Source organism: Numenius arquata, chromosome 17 (assembly GCF_964106895.1).
Source record: "Numenius arquata chromosome 17, bNumArq3.hap1.1, whole genome shotgun sequence".
Lineage (NCBI taxonomy): Eukaryota > Metazoa > Chordata > Aves > Charadriiformes > Scolopacidae > Numenius > Numenius arquata.
Genome location: NC_133592.1, coordinates 6,772,417 through 6,791,340, shown reverse-complemented (window position 1 = coordinate 6,791,340; position 18,924 = coordinate 6,772,417). Strand labels below are relative to the sequence as shown.

Below are 18,924 nucleotides of genomic sequence, written 5' to 3'. Positions count from 1 at the left end.
CACTCTAAGCTCCTTCTGCAGCTAAACCGCCCACAAGCTGGGGTGTGTTACACCTGCCATGGCTTCCATCAACCTCTGCGGGCACCTGAGAGCGTGTTTGTGGCATTATCTATCAGGTGAGAGAGAGGGACACCCAGTGCATTCAGAGTTTGGCTGCTCGCAGCTGGAGCAGCTCCAGGATCACTTTGGGGTGATCTGGGTGGTTCTTGCTATGTCTAGATTCTTCCTGCTCATGGGTCTCAGTATGAAATGCAGGAGCACTCACGTAACTGGGGAAGGCAGTATTACACACATCGTCCTGGAGGAGTCACACGCACACCGTTTTCTCCTCTTGCAGAGCCCTGATGCACTGGGTGGACCCACCTCACTCCACAGCGACCAGAACGACTTTACAGTGCAGCTTCAGGCCCAGCGCGGTGTGTTCCCAACCTCCCTGCGCTGGCTTTCCTGGGAACTGCTACGTCTCTTCTTCCAGCCAGGGGGATCTTGCCTCCTGCTCCCTGCCTACAAAGCTGATATATGCCCAAAAGCAGAGCTGTGAGTAAAAACTGGGGCTGCAAATTCCCAGCCCACTCCCTCATCTGTTTTACCGTGGGACTTCTACAGTGCTCATTGTACTTTCCATAAATGAGGAAATCAAAGTTAAATCCTTTCCTGCAAGAAGAGAGATGCACGCTATATGCAAGCCCATTGACCATTTGAGAAGAAGAAACCTGACATCTGCTGCTACTCATGCAGTGTTGACTTTAAGCAGAGTTTGTTACAGGTCCACATATTACATGTGTTAAAACAAGGCGTTATCCCCTTTCTTATATACTAAATGTATAGGGCCTTGCTGCAAATGCTACTTTGGCAGCCTCTTTTTCATACCATCTGTAAAATGTGACACCTCTGTGGGTCTCAAAGGAAGCTGAGCCTCTGCTGTTCCAAGCAGAGAAAGGAGGTGATATTTATAGTCAACTAACCATAAAACTGTGATTTCCAGAGCTGCACACGCTCAAGCCCTCCCCAGCCCTCAACTCTTAAATGTCCTTCTTTATACGGATTTCTTCAGGAGTCGGTCACACTTCATTTTCCTTTTAGTGCTCCGCAACTCAGCATGAGGTGCGACATGAAAAGGAGCCTGCCTCATAGCTGGCACGGTGCTTACACAAACAGCTTCCCTCTCACGTTCCCTCCTGTCCTGCCCCAGCCCATCGCCCTGGTTGATAGCTAACCTGCTGCTGCCTGGCCCAGGGTGTGCCTCGTAGGCGCTTCACGATTGCCCTGGCTTGACCTGCTCTGTGTGTTAGCAGGTGAAAAGTCCTTTACCCTGTAGCTGGCATGGAAAAGAGGATGCAAATACATTATTGAATGAACCCACATCAGATCTTGCCACTCCCCGGAATAAAAGTCCAGTGAGAACAGGTGAGTTCATGACCTCTCCGGCACTTGCATCGAAGATGCCATTTCGTTTTCCTGAATAGCCTGCCTGCGTCTGGGGGAACACCACAGGAGTAAGGACAAGTTTGTGGTACATCCATCTTCCCTCCCATCATCAAAAGGAAACAGGACCAAAGTGAGCTGCCTGAGATAGTGCTTCAGGCTCTGCTTTGCACCAGGTTCAGCAAAATCCTTTATCATGGCCCATCCTTCCCAGGAGCTTTTAAGCTTACCCCCCCCCCAACCTTGGCTGTCTGAGATTTTAATATTCTTGCCTTTGATTTTTTTCTCTCTGCTAGTATGTTTTGCCAGACAGCACCTGGAAGTGAGTAATTACACACCAAAGTCACTGCAAGTCAGCGGGGTCTGCTGTGAGGTCCAAGCTGGCTGCCTGGTGGCTCTCCTCAAGCTCGTGGTAGGGCATGCAGGGGGAGCTGGCACCCCAGTTGGCGCCCACCCACCAGTACCATCCCTCTTTAATAGCATGGAAGGCTATGGAAGGTAGAAGCTGCTCACCATGAAGTAGGAATATAAGAAAAAGGCTCAGGAGAATACCCTAATACAGGGCCTTCCTCCATGGATACGGTGGAACAATTCCACCGAAGTCAATAATTTAATGAGGGATTAATTCCCGTTGCACATGTCAATGGAAGTGTGCAGTATACTGATAAAATAAACCTCTCCCCTCCTGTACACACAGGCTACGGTAGCTGTTTGTGAGGTCCCTCTGTACCTGTGAAATCTTATAATGCCAAAGCTGGTCTTAATTTAGAGCATGGGCTCAAACTGCACCAAGTTCTGCTCCTTGGTGCAAGAAACACGGAGGTGCATGTTTGTGTGTCAAGAGAGATCAGGTTCTCACTATTTCTCTTGGACCAACTGCTCTTGCAGGTTGTTGCAGGAAACGAGGTTTAAAGAGCCATAAAGGAGTAAATCCCAGCTATTACTGACTTCTTAAAACTTGTGTTGTGATGCAATTCCACTGAACAAAAGTTTTTATGTAAGACTTGCAAAGACAACCTGCAATGACCTTAGATCTCTTCATTCACCCAGTTGGCTGGGGCTCCTCTAGTATTCCTTGAGAGGATTGTTAACGTGATTGTGCTGATTAGCCTAGAACAGATAGAGATGTCAAATATTGTAGGCAATCACCCGAGAACCTTATCTTGGGCAAGATCCTATCTTCCCACAGTACTAAGAACTGTGTCCCTTTAGCCAGATCATAGTAACAAATTCTCAGCATTGTTTTTGGGAAGGACATGGCTTTCTCTGACAGCACTCTGAGTGGGTATCACCCCTAGCATCTTCACTGGTCTTCATGAAAGATTAGCAGAATACATTTTCTTTAGGGATGAAATATTTTTGGGATGCAGCAATACCGTCCTTCTCATCTCTCTGTTCTGTTCTGGTGAGCATTTTTGACAACACTCTTCTGGCTGATGGTTCCTCACCTTCCAGCAAGGAAGGAAACCCAGACTCTTAAAATATTTAAGTAGATTTGTGGCAGAAGGGCGCTTTGCGTGAGATGGTGTTATTGAACCAGATGCTACAGCAAGTGGGTGGACAAACAGCAGGTGCTGGAAGGTCAATAATGCTGTAGGAGAAGTCCTGCCCAAGAGGAAAGCAAACAATGCTTCTGCATCATGCGGAGGTGAAATCCAGATTGTGTCCAAGGTGCTACACTACAGAATCTATTAGTTACCCATATACATGAAATTTATTGACTGAAAGCTTTTGAAAATAGATCCAGGCCATTGGTTTATCCACGTGTGTACAGCGGAAGCAATCAGCATGAAGGAAAAGGCTGCAGATGGATGGATAAGAGATGTGACGCTCATTTAACTCCTGCTGAGGCAACCACACCGCTCTGAAGGGGAGATGACAGGCACCTCCAAGATGTGAATGTTAGCCTGAGTGGTCTGGATGGACAGACACGGCCCCAAACCCCTGGGTGACCGTCCCTCAGCCTGGTGGTCCCTGACCACTAACGTTCCCCTCTGAGGGCAGAGTCCTGGGTGTCCGAGCAGGTCACGCTGCCCAGGGTAAAGCTTTTCCTGAGGGCTCGGTCCTTCCACAAGGTGGTCACCTTTGAAAAGCATGAAGCCACATCTCGGCAGCGGTGCGCAGGCGTTAGGGGCCAGAGGAGGACTGTGGCAGCTCCCCTCCTTCCCTGTGACACCAGCCGGGGGTGGTCGGGGGATCCGCCACAGTGGGGCCGGGGCTTCCCCGCCGGCTGAGGGGAGGCTTGGACCTTCTGGCGGCCGCCTCGCCGCCTGAGGAGGCCTCGCCGAGGCGACGCGGCCCCGGCCGGCGCCTCCCGGCCTGAGGGGGCGAGTGCAGCGGGGCGGCGGTACTGGCGCCTCCCGCCGCCGCTGGGGAGGGCGGGAGGGGCCTCGCCGGGCCCGCTCCTCCCCGCCCCCGGCCCGCCCAGGAGGGAAGGAGCCCGGCTTTTTCCCTCTCACGTCTGGTGCCCGGCGTGGGCCTGGGAGGTGGCTCTGCGCCCCCGCCGCGGCCATGGAGGTTTTCTGCGGGTCCCGCTTCTGGGTAAGCAGCGCGGCCGGCGGTGCCGCCTCCTTCCCTCCCCTCCTCTCTTTCCCGCCCCGCGGGCTGAGGAGAAAGTTGGATGGGGAAGTTTGGGTGGAGGAGCCGGGGGGGGGGGGGGGGGGGAGAGCGGGGACCAGCCCCCTCAGGGCCGGCTGCGGGGTTTGCCCCGGGGCGAGGAGAAGCGCCGTGCCCCGCTCTGAAGGGGCCGCGCCGGGTGCGAGGGGCCGGAGCGGGCGGGGAGGGCTCGGTCCTGCGGCGTCCGAGGGGCTGAGCTGCATCTCACCCGCTGTGGTGAGGCTGTGGTGACTCCTCCCGGCCGAGGAGCAGGACCAGGAGCAGGGTCGGTAGCACCTTGTTTGCCATTCAGCATCTCCAGACCAGAGCCAAGGCCCCCCAAGGGACCCCACAAGACCCCAGGCCGTGCCACAGCTCCTCCCGCCATCCCGCAGGAGATGCGGGGTTTCCTGCAGCTCTCTTTACAGCTCTAAGTCCACCTCTGGATCTCCCAGCGAGACTTCTTCTGAGGGGTCCCGTTTTAGCGTCGCGGCTGCTCTTCAGAACCCCTCTGATGAGCGGGAAGGTGCTCCCTCCGAAGTGCTTTGTTACTGCTGAAGAGTGGTGGGTTCATGGCAGCCACGGGCGGTTACAAGCCTCAGAGGGTTGCGGTGACTTATGTTAGTATTTGGAGTCACTTCCAAAAGTCAGCTTTTTGGAGAGGCTGATTGCGGCAGAGGCTGGGTTTGTGAGCAGAAAAGTTTGGAAATCGCTGCCGTGGTCGGCTCTGATGGTGAAGGGTGTTCGGTGCAAACTGTTGCAAGTGCTTGGTGCTGTATTTCCCCACGGTACAGCGTGCTGCCTTCCCCTGGGCTGTGTGGGCAGGCACTGCAGACCCTGTGAAGCCATGGGGATTTGAGTGTGTGCGGTGAGTCTGGAACTGCCCTCCAAAAAAAAAAAAATCACAATTTTTGCCTGTGCCTTTCTCTTACATTGATATAGCTCAAGGGAGATTTTTTTGAAAAAAAGATGAGCAGGAATGTCTGAAGATGAATGACTGCTAGAAAGATACTAGAGGACAACAAAGGCAATTGGCTATGTGGATTTAATGCGGAGCTCCATCTTCAGATAACTAATTATCTTTCAACATCTGTCTCAACATTACTTTTTAAAAGAGGGACTTAGGCTCCTAAGCCCCTTGGTTACATTTCTTTGCTCAGTCTCAGATTTCATTTCCAAGCGCTCGGCGTGCTCTCTGCTACGACAGTTGGCAGATAAGCTTGCTCAAACAAGTATTTTCACCTCTTATTTCTACTATAAACACTTATAGAACAGGAACAAGCACAAACAGATCAACACTGCTCACTAGTGTATTGACTGCCTCGACACACGTCTTAGCTTCTCAAGGAAGGCTTCTAGCGTAACTACTCTTCGTGGCCAAAGCTTTTGATAACGATTTGCTGATATGCTAATGTAAAATGTTCAGGTAGTTTTGCTGGATTTCAGTATGAAATAAATGTATCATTCTGTACTTTATGCAGTACTATTAAGCTCAAGCACAGTACCCTTTGGGATGCTGTGTCTGGTGTATGCTCTGCTCAGGTAGTGTATCCTGGTTTTAATATTGCCATGGCTTTTTAAAACTAAATTTGCCTGAAGTAATATAAAGGTAATCCAGGGAAGGATTTTAATTAATAAACATTTATTTTCAGCATAAACGATGAAGAGTTCTAAATGTGTTTAACAAAGCAGTAGTGCAAATGTGATTAACTCCAGTTGTTCTGAAACATGGTACTTTGGATTGGGAGACAAATGGATTTTCTGTCCGAGTCCATGAAGGAAGATGTCAGGCACGTCAAGGCTCTCCAGAAACTTCTTTTTTTGGTGTAATTATGGCATCTTTATATCTCAAAATAAAATATTACTGAAGAATAAAAAGAGACTGATTGAAAAGAGAAGAGCAATCGTCCTTAAGCAAATGGGCGAGCTACTTAATAAATGTAGACCTGTTCTGTTTCTTCTGAATGATCCAGAGTTGTTTAGAGTTAGAACAACCTTCCATCTGTTTTATTATTTTTAAAAATGGTACTCAATAACTGAAATGGAGTGTGTAACCCAGTCACCAGCAGATTGGACTCAGTGACCAAGAGTCTTAGACCCTATTTTCGGTAGCCGGTGGTATTTGCTCTGTTAACAGGAGCGAACTCTTTTTATGAGAGATTCTAAGAGATGACCACGTAGATGACAGTCACCTTGAGATGATTTGCTGTGTAAATCATCTTTCCAGAAGAAAACACAGGTGGAGGCTTCTTTTTTAAATATGTGCACAAAAGTTGGGGGTTCTTGTGCTGCAGTACACTTGAAGAAGGAAGAACAAGGTGAAAGGCAGTTACTGGCCTGTGCACACAAACTAATGGTGCGCAGCTTTGCAGTTCAGATCAAGAACTTGATAAAATACGAACCAGTATTAATGTTTGCTTTTTCATAGCTGATGAACTTAGCTGATGAACTTTCTTTCCCCATTTTTTTGTCAAAGAAAATCTAGGTATTTTTGGAAGCTGAGTGACATACTGGTGTCAGGTTTTAAAACTGTTTAGAGGGAAAGGAAACATGCTGTTCCAATTTAAACAGTTCTTTGTTTTGGAGTATAAACCAACTACAATACTTTTCTGTTAAAAGGAGGGCAGAATCCACACAAAATTGTTCTGAATTAGCTCATAGAAATGTTTACATTGAAATATATCAATTTTAACAGAAGATTAATTTATCTTGGATTTTTTTGGCTTATCAGGAATGTTAAGGTTTCAACTCTTCACCCTGATGCAGGGTGGGGAATTTTGCTGGAAATGTCAACAGGTTGGGTTTTTTGTGTTTGTGCAGAAGCAAAATAATTTCCTGTTCAACCCATTTTAGAAATAAGAAATTAAAGGAAACACTGTAGGTCACATTAGAAATCTATAAAAGCTCTTGGCTTCCAAGCTATTGCTTTACCTGTTGAACATGCAATCAGCAAATCACTAATACAAATACAGGATATTTTATACATACAGAGGAACAAACGGAACATTATTTTTCAAAATGCAGTATGAGCAATCTCTTCATCTGAACACTTAGAAACGTACTGTCTACTTCAATTGAGAATTTGAATCTAATTGTTAATATCTCCTAGCAGTGTTCCATGCTAAATTCCTTTCGGGAAGAGATGAGTGCAATAGCGCATACCCACACAAGGCAGTTCTTAGGTGTGTTATTTACTATTGCCCATAATTACCTCCTACTTATTGTGCCACATATTTACTGTGTGATAGAAAGTGTGCTGGATAGGCGTGCCAATTAATGTGACCCACAATCTCCGTACTTGAGAAGTAGATACTGGTGAATTATCACTTATTCATTGCTTATGCCCTCCTCTGTAGTAAACTCTGTGCGGTTCCTCTAAGAGGAGAACAAAGTAATCTTTTAGGGAGAGTTTGCTGAAGAAGTGTTTTGGCCTAGTAACTAAACAACGCGAGCTTAGAAAACCAAATTCTGTTCCAGCGTAAAGACACGTTCACTTTCTGCGGCCCAGACTCTCTGGGTAAGAAGTGGCACTTACGGCTGCTGTGAGGATAAAAGCGCTCTGCAGTACTTGGGTATTCTTGCGATGGTGGGTCATATAAACATTCTGGCATATAGACAAAGTGCCAGGGCTTAAGCAGCAGCTTGTGGTTTTGGTGTTGGGGTTTTATTTAAACAGCATAAATAGGAAATGTGAGGACAAGTGATACAGTGCTTCAAAGAAGACACCACAACTTCTGGTTAGTTATGGATGAGATCCAGGCTTGTTCCTTTTGATCCTGCTTGGCCCACAGAGCTCAGTTTCCTTGTCTATCCTGTCTCTTGGTATCCTGACAGATGTCTTAGTTGTTTTTTGTTTTTTTTTTTTCCTTTTTCCCCATCCCACGTGGAGCGCCGGCACCTTCTTCATCCAGAGGCTCTTGAGTAACTCAACAGGAAGTTGCAGCAACTCTCAAAAGTAAACAATACCTCAGTCTTTGAGATAGTCTCATACAAGCACCCCATTAACCTTTAGGTTTGCGGATATTCCTTCACCTTGAGTCATTCTGTAAAATTTGGGTAGATTTGGACTAAAAGTCATGCTGCTCTCTGGGAATGCAACTTCCTGCTCTGTCGGCTCAAAGTGCCACCAATCTCTCCTCTGCATAATTTCCCCTTTTACCTCATCATGTATCATGCTTAAATGTTTTGTGGCTCAAGATGACAGCATAGAGTAGTTAGTAAGGAAGAAATCTTTCTTTCAAGGAAGATGGCAAATGATGTACTACTTGTAACATGCATACAAGTTTATTTTTTAAAAAAACCCATAACTTATGTGATTTGGCCCTAAATTGATAATAATACATTGAATTTCAATTATTCCATTATATTTTCAACTAAATTAGTTCCCGCAGAGGAATAGTGAAGTGAAAGGTCCTAGCAGGTCATTGCTAAGAAGGGATTCTGCAGTAGGATGGTATGGTCCAGACTGGCTGTTCTTTATATATTAGCTTCCTCTTCTGCCACACTGTGATAAACACAGAATGTTCAGTGTTTATAAATGCGATACAGATCTCCATATAATGTCTGTTAACTACATCCAGCTTGAGATAACTGAGTCCCATTTCTTTAAATCTTTCCACAAATGATTGCGTCGGGTATCTGTGTTCTTTCTCGCATTAAGTCGGAGATCAAAATAGGTAACTTTAGTGGTCTCTTCAGACATCAGATCTATGAAGATCTGCTCTCAAAGGATGGCTGTGTTGGCAACATCCTGAACTTAAAAGCAATTAAGTCCTCAAGCTCAAATCCTCCAAGACTTTAAGATTCTTGAATTCAGTTGAATGGAAGCTATTGCTAAAGGATCTGAGCCTCAGATTCTAGATGTAGAGCAGTATAAATATTTATTAGATTTGGAGTATTTTCCAGGCCCTATGATCATTCATCTGTGTGTAAACAGCATAATAGACTGTATTTGAATCTGTTTAGGAAAGACAAAGTCTGGATTTGAGAGTTGTGAGCAAAACTTAATACCAGTGAAAGCTGTCAAGATCAAGGATTTATGGAGTCCTTCAGCGACCGTGTCAATTAATGAAGCTCATGAAAATGACATTCATTTCAGTAGAATGTGTGAATGTGATTATTCTTGTTTTTCAAGGGAAGCAGTCATTGCCGTTTCCTTCAAACTGACGGGTCAAACAAACAATACAGTTCTCAGGAGAATGGGGTGGCTGTTAAAACTGTCACCACCAACATCTGACCAGTGTGGTTGAGTCCCTTCTGGAATTCCCGGCTGCAATTCTGGAACAGCAGGAAAAAGGATTTGTAGAAAAAAAAATCCACCCAAGGGGAGAACAATCTTTTTTTGCCCAGGTGCACTGTGGCTTTGTGGGAGACGCTTCACAAAGGCCTTTTGGACACAAAATCCTGCTTGTCCCTCCTTTGCGTGCGTTTCCTGGGGGTGGGACAGGATGCCATGGGACAGTGCAGATGGTACGGAACTGGGAGCCTGTTGTAGGGAGGCAGAGTCCCACTTTGCTTTAATTGAGTATTAAAGTATTAAAGCCCCACAGGGAGACTTTTTATCTGTAGCAAAACTCAAGGTCATATCTGTTCTTCAGCTTCTAACACAACTGTTCCTCCCTGGTCACAACTCTGACTGTTCCAGTTTAAATGACATGCCTGGTACCTGTAGTGTCTAGGATTGAGGAATTCTATAAAGTTTCCCTACTGAAAAGAAACAGTACTTGAAACAAAATCTAAGTCGCTTGAAGAGCTCCTTAAAATGAAGCTTATTTAATTGCTATAGTTAAGAATATAAAGCATTTTGAGATGGGCCTAACCTACCTGGTAGGCAAATTACTATGCCACTGGAGATGTAATCCTTTCCTTTCTACGTGTGTAAATTTGTAATGTATTAAAATGAAGAGACTATTACTGTTTAAAATTTAATTTTAAAAAAATTCCTTTGAGAAACCTATTAAATGGGATCTTTTGATTTTTCCAATAAGCTAATGCCCCATTTGTCTCCCGATACTGCTGCAAATGTGATGGGCCATTATCCAGTCGCACGTTTTTTGGCTGAGCTGGAGGCGAGCGGCCAGAGATCTTCCCAGGAACGCAGTCGGGCTTTTGTACAAGCAGCAGCCGTGACTCTGCGCTGGGCCTGTGTGAGCTGGCACCTTGTCCCCGTGCTAATCTCATGGCAGCCTGAGAGGTGAAGTCAATGCAAGAAAACTTAGCTCATTTACAGTAATGTCATGTGCCGGTGTCCTAAAGCTTTGAATTAGAACAGAGTGAGAAATGAAGGAGGGAGAGAAGAAAAACTGTTTCACAGGAGTTGTTTCAAATGTCAAAGTCATTTAGTTTCCAAACTTGCTGAGAATACAGAAACACATTTGACACTTGTGCAATTAAAAAAGAAAAGTATATTTCTCATTTCTTCCTTTGCTTGCTCTCCTTTTCCCCACAGATGAATGACTTGTATTCTAGAATCTCCCCCACCTCTTTCTTACACATGCGATCTTTTAATTTCATTTCCCTTTTTAAATATGTATGTTTGGAAACACGGGAAAATCTCCACATTCTGGATATCATCTTTTTATTACAGTAAGGAAAGGTGACAGTGAGCAAAGTGGAACAAAAAGCAGCAAAAAAAACTTTATGCTTTTATGTTTTGTCTCCTTTGAAAAAGCAAGGTATATCTTCTGGGGGAAAAAATAGTTTCCGATTGGAAGATCTGTTGGATGGAAAATTGTGGCCAGTGGTAATCTTCTGTGCAGCCATGCTATTCTGCCTGCTGCTTTTTACCGTTTTTTCTCCTGCCCTGATACAGAGTGGCTACCTCTTGCTTATGTGTCGGTGACCTGCAATAATTCACTTTCCACGTCTACGCATCTTTGTGGTGAAATGTGAAAGTTCTGGCTCATTTGGGTATTTGAAGTATCATTACTGTAAGAATGTTGCAACTACAGAATCACAGAATCGTCATGGTTGGAAAGAACCTCTGAGATCACCGAGTCCAACCATACACACACAAAAAGACCCCTACAGTCTCGGCCACTAGAGCATGCCCTGAAGGGCCACATCTGCACGTTTCTTAAATATCTCCAGGGATGGTGACTCAACCACCTCCCCGGGCAGGCTGTTCCAGTGCCTGTGGTCTTAACAGCAATTCGTCGGGGACCGCTCTGCTCTCTCCTACCAGCACTGGCTGGGCAGATTCTGTTGTAGGGTTTCTGTGCAGATCATAGCTGGATCGTGATGATTCTTTTATGATCAATGAACATGATTCTTCTAGAAATAGGGATTTCCTGGTTGTTTAAAAAAAAATAAAAACTCAAGTTTTAAGCTTTAAGTTCACATCACGTAGTGTTGGGTAGAAGCTTTGCATGTAATCGGTTTGGGGTAGAGTGTTGTACCAGGACAGTTCTGCCTTTGCTCTGATTTCTGTGATTAACATACTCCTTTTCTGTAGTCACATCTTTTCTTTATCTCTGAATTTTTTGGCTTAACCACACCAAAGGCCAACCTTCACTTTAAGAAGAAGGGAAGAGAAGAGAGAATAGCTGAGAGGGCAGGGGGAGGCATAGGAGCAGACTTTTCCCAAAGGTGCTACCTGTAGTGGTGCTTTGCAAGCTCTTTCTCTGGTTTAGGGCCAGACTGTGATTTTCATTCTTTTTCACAGTAAAAATGACTGAGATAAATAGTTCTGCAGACTGAGAGATGAGTACAGTTTGTACAAATTAACTCCGAGAGTGTAGCTGGAGTGTAACGCTCGTCTGTGTTAGGTGAGCTTAGGTCAGTTCTGTGAGTGATAAACCAGGCTTAACCTTGGCATTAAAGCTCATTAGCACCTGGAGTCTGTCCTTGGCCTCTAGCCTGCTGCTGCAGTTGACTTCTTGGCACTCCCCTAATGAGTGTCCCTGCAGCTGAAGAGTGTGACCAACCTTGGGCACTTGAGGTAGCGTGTCACCTTTGTCCCCTCCTCACCAAACTCCCACGCTACTGTCATGTTAAGGACAGCCTTGACCAGACACTAAAATCTCATTATCGCTGCAGTCAATTTGTCGGTTCCAGCTCCCTCTAGCAGGCCGAGTGTCAGAGCAGCACTGGTGACATTTTTTTTGTGACAATCTCTTTCATTATTATTGTACATCAGTCCAACTGGATGGGCCAGCTTAAAATGGAGGAGTCAGGGTGGGAAGGGGAGAAAATAAAGCAGGAACCATCTCATTTGGAGCTGTGTCAGCTGTTCCCGCTTCTTCATAATTGAGTTACGTTCATTATGATCTTTCGATTTACCCTGTTCCTTTCAATGGAAGGGAGATGGGTTGGCTCAAATTAAAGTTATTCCTCCACACCCATCATCACTCTGGGCTGAAATACAGCAACCCACTCCTTTATTTGTACTCGCACAAGGCCATAGGAAAGGCCTTTGATGCAATTAACAGAAAGTTTTCTCTACAACAGTATATAGCTTTGATCAATTCTGAAAGATATTCGGGGACTTTCTTCTGCTGAAAGAATGATCCTTTTCCTCTCAGTCCTGCTTTTGACTCCTGAGCATTGGTGCCTCTATGGTTGCACTATGCCTTCTCCTCTGCAAGTCTCCTCTGTCCAAGCAAGAAGACTGACTGTTACTAAAATCGTTGAAGTGGATGGATTTTACTTTTACTTCAGGTGTATGTTGTCTTAGGTGCAGATATTTCCTGTGCTCAGCTTCTACTTTACTATCTCTCTTAAGCTACGGATGCTTTTCTGAAAGGCCCATTTCCCAGGATTGTATGACTGCGGCAGAATACAAACCTGCTTTTTTTTCATCCTGCCTCATTTTTGTTCACGATGGCAGAGAAGCTCTGACCTTCTACTCTTAAAAACTAAAAGGAGTAGAAAAAGAAACTTGCTGGTTTGTGTAACAATTGTCACTAAGCCTGTACATTGATTTTTGGGTCTCTGGTCCACAGTTCTCGAGTGCATTGCATGGTTGGTACCATTTGTACCTTGAAACTTCAACTCAAGTGAAAACATGTAACTAGTTACTCCACAACCGTAAAACTTGCTTGTATAGGCTATGAACTTGTGCAAGGTCTGTTTGATCGATTAAAATAAGTCACTAAAGATCCTTTTACTGCTGGAAAAGAAAGTTCAGCTTCCCGCATGATGTCCTTCACCGATGCAGATAGCCATTGCAGTGTGCTTTGTAAACAGAATAATACTATTTCTGGTTATTAACTGTGTAGTTTGTGCAGTACTGTAAATGCTTATGTCCTTTCAACCTCACCTTTTCTCCAACCAGAATTATTGGATTGTTGCAGTGGAGAATGTCATTATCAAAAGATAATGCCCTGCCTTAAGAGGGGAAAGGGGAAAGAGGTTGTTCATGTAATCTTATGAAGGAATTGAGTTGTGAGCAGTCACTGGATTAATGCAGCACGTTACTGCTTCTGTGTGTAAGGGTGAAATCGTTCCTTTGGAAACGTAAACAAATGATCTTGCTCTGAAAAGGCCATTTGAAACCGGCAGCCTTCTGGAGGCCTGGAGCAGATTGCATGTTTGCTTTTGTGCTCTAAAATGATTACTAGAGTTTGCCTCAAAGCACTTACCACAGGGTCCAAGCAGAGGAGATGGACAGCGGCTAGAAGTGGGAGGTGAGACATGGAGAGGCTGAGATGAAGCCTGTGTTGTAGTTAAGACTGAGCCCTGACAGTTTGTGGTGGTGTGGTTCAGAGCTGTAGCTGCAGAGCCATCCTTGCGCTTGGGAGGAGACTGTGTGGTACAGCCAAGAGAAAACCAGCTGCTTTTTTTCTTTTTCTTTTTTTTTTTTTCTCCTTATTCTATGAGAAATACCGTTTCCATGTTTATTTACTGCAGGAAGCGTTGTTACTTTCAGTTATTCGCTTCCCGTCTTTTACTCTTCATGTGTATCTTACCAGTCAGCTTTCAATTTGACTTTTAACCTTAAATAACATGCCAACTTAGTGATAACTGACACAGAATCAGTGATATGGCATATATTAACCTTGGGTAGAGTGTGAATGACGTCAGCGCAATGGCCTTCACTTTCCCAGCAGATAAAGAATGTGTGTTTCCTGCGCTTTTCCCGATTCTTTTTGCGCTATGGAAACTTAGAGAGAAACATGTATTAATTTATCCACTCAATGAAGATAACTGATTGACTAACAAAGATGATGTTAGTCTTCCCTAGGGTTTGGAAGCTTTTCTTTGCCGGCTGTTTGAGGAGCATTACTGCAGCATCGGCCGTGTGATGGGTAAAGCCAGTGTGAGGCACTTTTATTTTGAACTTCTGCAATGGAGAAGAAGTTTAAATTTTAGACTTAAACTCAAGACCAGACCCCAACTGGTCTTTCTCAGCAGGTTCTCTTAACATCATCCTTGGGGGTTGGAAAAGGGATAGGCAGGAATTTCCCTGTTCCTGTTTTTCAGCCAAGCTTCAAGCTTTCTGTTTGTTCCCCATTTTCTTTGAAAGCTGTAAGGGATGATGTGCAAGAAATTCAAGATACATTACATTGAACTTTTGCTTCCATTAAGTGCATTGTCAGTTTTAAGGATGGCTTTTTCAATAGCAGTCTTCTTTTCCAGAGGAGAAAGTGCTAAGTATTAGAGCAGATTTAATGTCGCTCAGAGCTTCCCCTGTTAAATACCTTCCCTTAAATGAAGATCATGTATTTAAAACTGCTCATCTAAATTTAGGTCCTGCTGCACAAATGGCCCTTGCTACAAGGGTCATGTTCATCCAAAGACTGGAGTGATGGGTATGATTGAAAGCTGCTGCAAGGGGCAATGTCAATGGTATTCTTAACAGATCAACAGAAAGCCCCACTAATTTGTAAGTTTTAGACTCTAGGGAACCCCTTGTCTGCTGTGAAGCTGTAACAAGCGTCTCTAATCTCTTTTCCCATGGATGTTAGCATTGCATTTAAGTATTATTACAGGATTAAGTAAATTGTGTGTCTGGGGGTTCGGTACAGCAGGCTGGTATTTCTGTAATGCTGCATCTCACCACCAGCGCCTCCAACCTGATCCATGACACTACATCCAAGGAAGTGCTGCTGCTTCCAGACAGTTGCCACTGAGTTCTTGGCAATCCAGAGGAGCCACAGAGCAGAGTGGGAGTCGGGATTAGGAAGAGGTCACAGATTATTGTCTTTAAGAGTTGCTTGTGGGGAAGCAAGCTGACATCGATGTTAGCTGGGATGGATATGCTGGTTGTTACAGTTTCCCTGGGATAAGTTCCTTGGAGAAAGTGGTGTTGCCCTTATGAGATGCCTGTTGACGGGTCCCCCTGGCTCGGGGTCACTGAGCTGCCTGCAGAATGTTTTCAGTGGGCTTTCACTGAAGGGGAACCTGAGACAGAGCTGTGATGCCCTTAGGAAGGTGAGCGGCTCTTGGGACAGCACGGAGCCATGAGCCAAGGAACGCCTGTGCTATCCAACGTCAGTGTATTAGACCCCTTCCAGTAGCAAGTCCAAAGAAAACCCTCAAACCTAGAAAGCCCAAGGTGAGTATTTCCATCCTCAATTGGAATGGGACACAAGAAGCATTTAAACTTGGCCTGCTTACTAGGACAGAGTTCAAGATGTGGAAAGGCAAAGCCAGATTAAAGCAGGAGCCTTAAAGGTAGGAGTTAAAGAGCTAGTGTGTCCCTCCAACCCTTGCTTCTTGTGTTTGCTCTCAGGGGTGGAGTTCCATAATTTTACTGCTGAATTGAAGGGTATTTAGCAATATTTAACAATGTTGGCTTGGTCAGGATAGATGGTACTGAGCCTTTGTGTTATATTCTGACTCGAAATGAGTTGTCTAGGGTTGGAGTGGATGTTGGAATATATGCTGTCAGTGTGGTGATTTATAAAGCCATAAAGTGAAACTGCCAGCTCCATGAAAACAGATTCAGCTTGGTAAGAAATGCGGTAAGAAATGCAACCTTCAGATTCCCAATAATAATAATTCATAGCAGAGTCCCTGCTACATGGCACATGGCATGGCAGTGTTAGTCCACTGTGATCCGATCTTAGGGTGAGCAGGTAATTTGCATGAAATTCCACTACTTAAATATTTTAGGTACTGTGTCTTCTAACAGAACACCTCTCATTGTATTCAGGGGTGGAAAGAGTCTGCTCTCAGAAAGCATTCACTGAATGGGAGGCCTTTCACAGAAACAAATCTGTTCCAGGAAAGCTTATTTTTCTGGTCCAGGATGGAATTGGACCTGGGAGAACGTTCCCAAGATAGCCAATACTCAGGTCTATCACCTTGGACATAGGTTTCTCCTTCAGCCCACATCCCCGTTTCCCACGTACCATGGAAGCAGTAGGCTCTTGTTGGTCATTGGGTGGATGCTGCTTCTTGTACTTACACATAATTTTGGAAAGGTTCCACTTTTATTCTCAGGGATAATTCAACTGAATCTCAAAATCTTATGAGGTTTTTTTTTAGGACAGAATTTTTGTTTTCTGGCCAGCTGTATTTATACATTCAGAAATGCAAGTCTTTTGCCTTGTTTAAATAAGAGTTAATGAAAACCTTTAAATGGCTTGGCAGCCATACAGTCTGTGTCTTGGATACAATAGTCAGCTTGTGTTCAGTCCGAAGTTAATGGACATCTGGGGCAGTTTCTAGGTTGCTGTCAGACAGAAAGTAATTTCTGGATATTTTGGCCTTACAGGAAAGGTTTAAATTAAGAGTGTTTTACTCCCCTCCTCCCCAATAACTTTGCCCTTAAACAGAATCTTTGTTTCATTCTGTGTCCAGTTATTGCTATTCTTTCTCAGATTTCCTTTTCCAGGATTTTTTCTAGCAAGCAAAAGGAGCACGATTGCAAACATGCTCAAGACATTGCTAAACCACATGTAATTTAAAGAGGAAATTACTATTTTGTTGAATAAATGATAGTAGATAAACTTCAGCTCCAAACTTCTAGAGGGCATCTCCTGCCCCAGGCAGGGTAGCTGCTAGGGCTGCTTATCATGTTAGAGATGCTGAAATGTTTTGATGACGAGCCAAAAAATGGGTGCTCTTTAAACGTTATCTTCCTTTCTGGTGCCAGAGACCTGCTCACTGGAGGAAAATACAGAAATAGTTTGAATGTGAGGCTGGAGTTTCGTTTGGGTTTGATGTTGTGTTTGAATCACAGTGTAATTGCCCCTTTGTTGTTGATTTGTGGCTGAAGGTTCCCCTAGGTCTGGATAAACCTGTTTAGGTAAATGGGAATGTTTTTATGCCCCTGGCCCACACTGGGGGCCTGCATGTCTCCAAAAGAGCCATTTCTCAGCTGCAGACGCACTAACTATGCAACATTAAAGGATGCAGTCGAGATGCACAGCTAATGGATTTGTGCCACCATTCACCACTGCCAGAGGTTTCATTTGTGCCAAAGCTGAAGTACTGAGTGACAAACTTGTCACAGTTCAGCCAAACTGTCCTGCAACCTGCCAAGGCTTTGTAGTTTCATTATACTTATGAGCTCTTTCATGTGCATGTGGACTGATGCAGTGATGCATGTCCCTTCTGACAGATCATCATCAAGATCGAAAGATTGTCTGGAGATTGTGGCTCTTCAGTTCTCCTAAAATCAACCACGGCTTTCAGCATTCAGTCTCTTTTGTATTGGTAAACAAAGGCAGGGCTGGTTGAAGAATTCATATTCAGACTAGTCAGTCATTCATTTATAAGAGGTGGGGAGAAATGGCCTGGCTTAACTGAAAGATACTTCTCCTGAGAGCTCATATCCAAAAATAATTAGGTACAAGTAAATGATTCTAGTGCAGAGACAAGGCATATTTGAACCACAGGTACTTTAGTTTTATCATCTCCTTGTTAATGATAGTACGACAAACTAATTTTACATTTCCTGCAAGTAAGTATTTATCTACCGCATTTAAGATGACACATCAGATGGCGAAATGCAAGTTGTGAATTTCCAGTAGGTTTGATTAAAATCAAGTTCCCCTTAACTGTACTGAAATTTCTATTTTTAGTTTGAACTTGCGTAACTGCGTTTGCATGTGGTGCATTCAAATCCTTAGGTACAAGTTGCATACATGAATTGTGGTGTCCAAGGTCACAGATGGAAAGCATGGCTTGCAACGTTTGCAAGAAAACCCATATTCCTACCTCTATGTACAATACATTCCTATTACCTTTGTTTAGAATATGTAGTTGGAGGCATATGAATAAGAAGGATAAAATTTTAGTCATAAATGGAGGGGGTTTCCCAGGTCAGCATATGGTTGCTGTAAGTCTGATCATTTTCTCCAGTGCTGGACATTCTTACTGGATGAGTTCTTGAGTTGAGGATTTTGCCTCAAGAGCTTTGCTTAGCAGTTGTGCTCCAGGCTGGGGATGCCTGAAAAATGCCGTGGTATCAGCACCCATAACTAAGCCTTAGCAAAGACAGAAACACAAGGGGTTTGTCTGCTACAAAATGTACATCCAACTCTGAGATGCAGGAGGGCAGAAGTCTTGTCTTTCTAGGTTTTACCCAGTATTAATTTAAAACTGTACTTAGCCCCTTTACTATAGCAGATTAACCACAAGTAGTTGGGATAGCTATTTTTTAAAAGCTTTTACTAAGGCCGTTTGCTAACTCCAGCAGAACTTGGATACAACTTCTTCAAGCAGATGTTCCAGTTGGCAGTGCTTCTGCTTCTCTATTAATAAATGTCTCATCTTTTTTTTTCTTTTTTTTCCAGGATTCAAATCTTTCAATACACACTGATAATCCAGACCTGACACCATGTTTCCAGAATACCATCCTAGCGTGGATCCCTAGCATTTATCTGTGGAGCGCATTACCCTTTTATCTTCTCTACCTAAAGCACAACAAAAGAGGGTACATCGTGCTTTCCGTGTTGAGCAGGTTCAAGACGGTAAGATCTCTTTGCAGTTTGGAGTTTTTAGCGTTAGTTC

The 18,924-nt window shown here is 44.4% G+C and overlaps 1 protein-coding gene across 1 annotated transcript in view; it reads left to right on the top strand.

Moving 5' to 3' along the window:
- Positions 1-3,936: 3,936 nt before the first annotated feature.
- Positions 3,937-18,924, top strand: part of ABCC3 (ATP binding cassette subfamily C member 3) — a 50,736-nt gene continuing 35,748 nt past the window's right edge. The window contains exons 1-2 of the mRNA XM_074160350.1: positions 3,937-3,966; positions 18,708-18,884. Of these exons, the coding sequence (XP_074016451.1) occupies positions 3,937-3,966; positions 18,708-18,884 (207 nt within the window). The remainder of the gene's footprint in view (positions 3,967-18,707; positions 18,885-18,924) is intronic.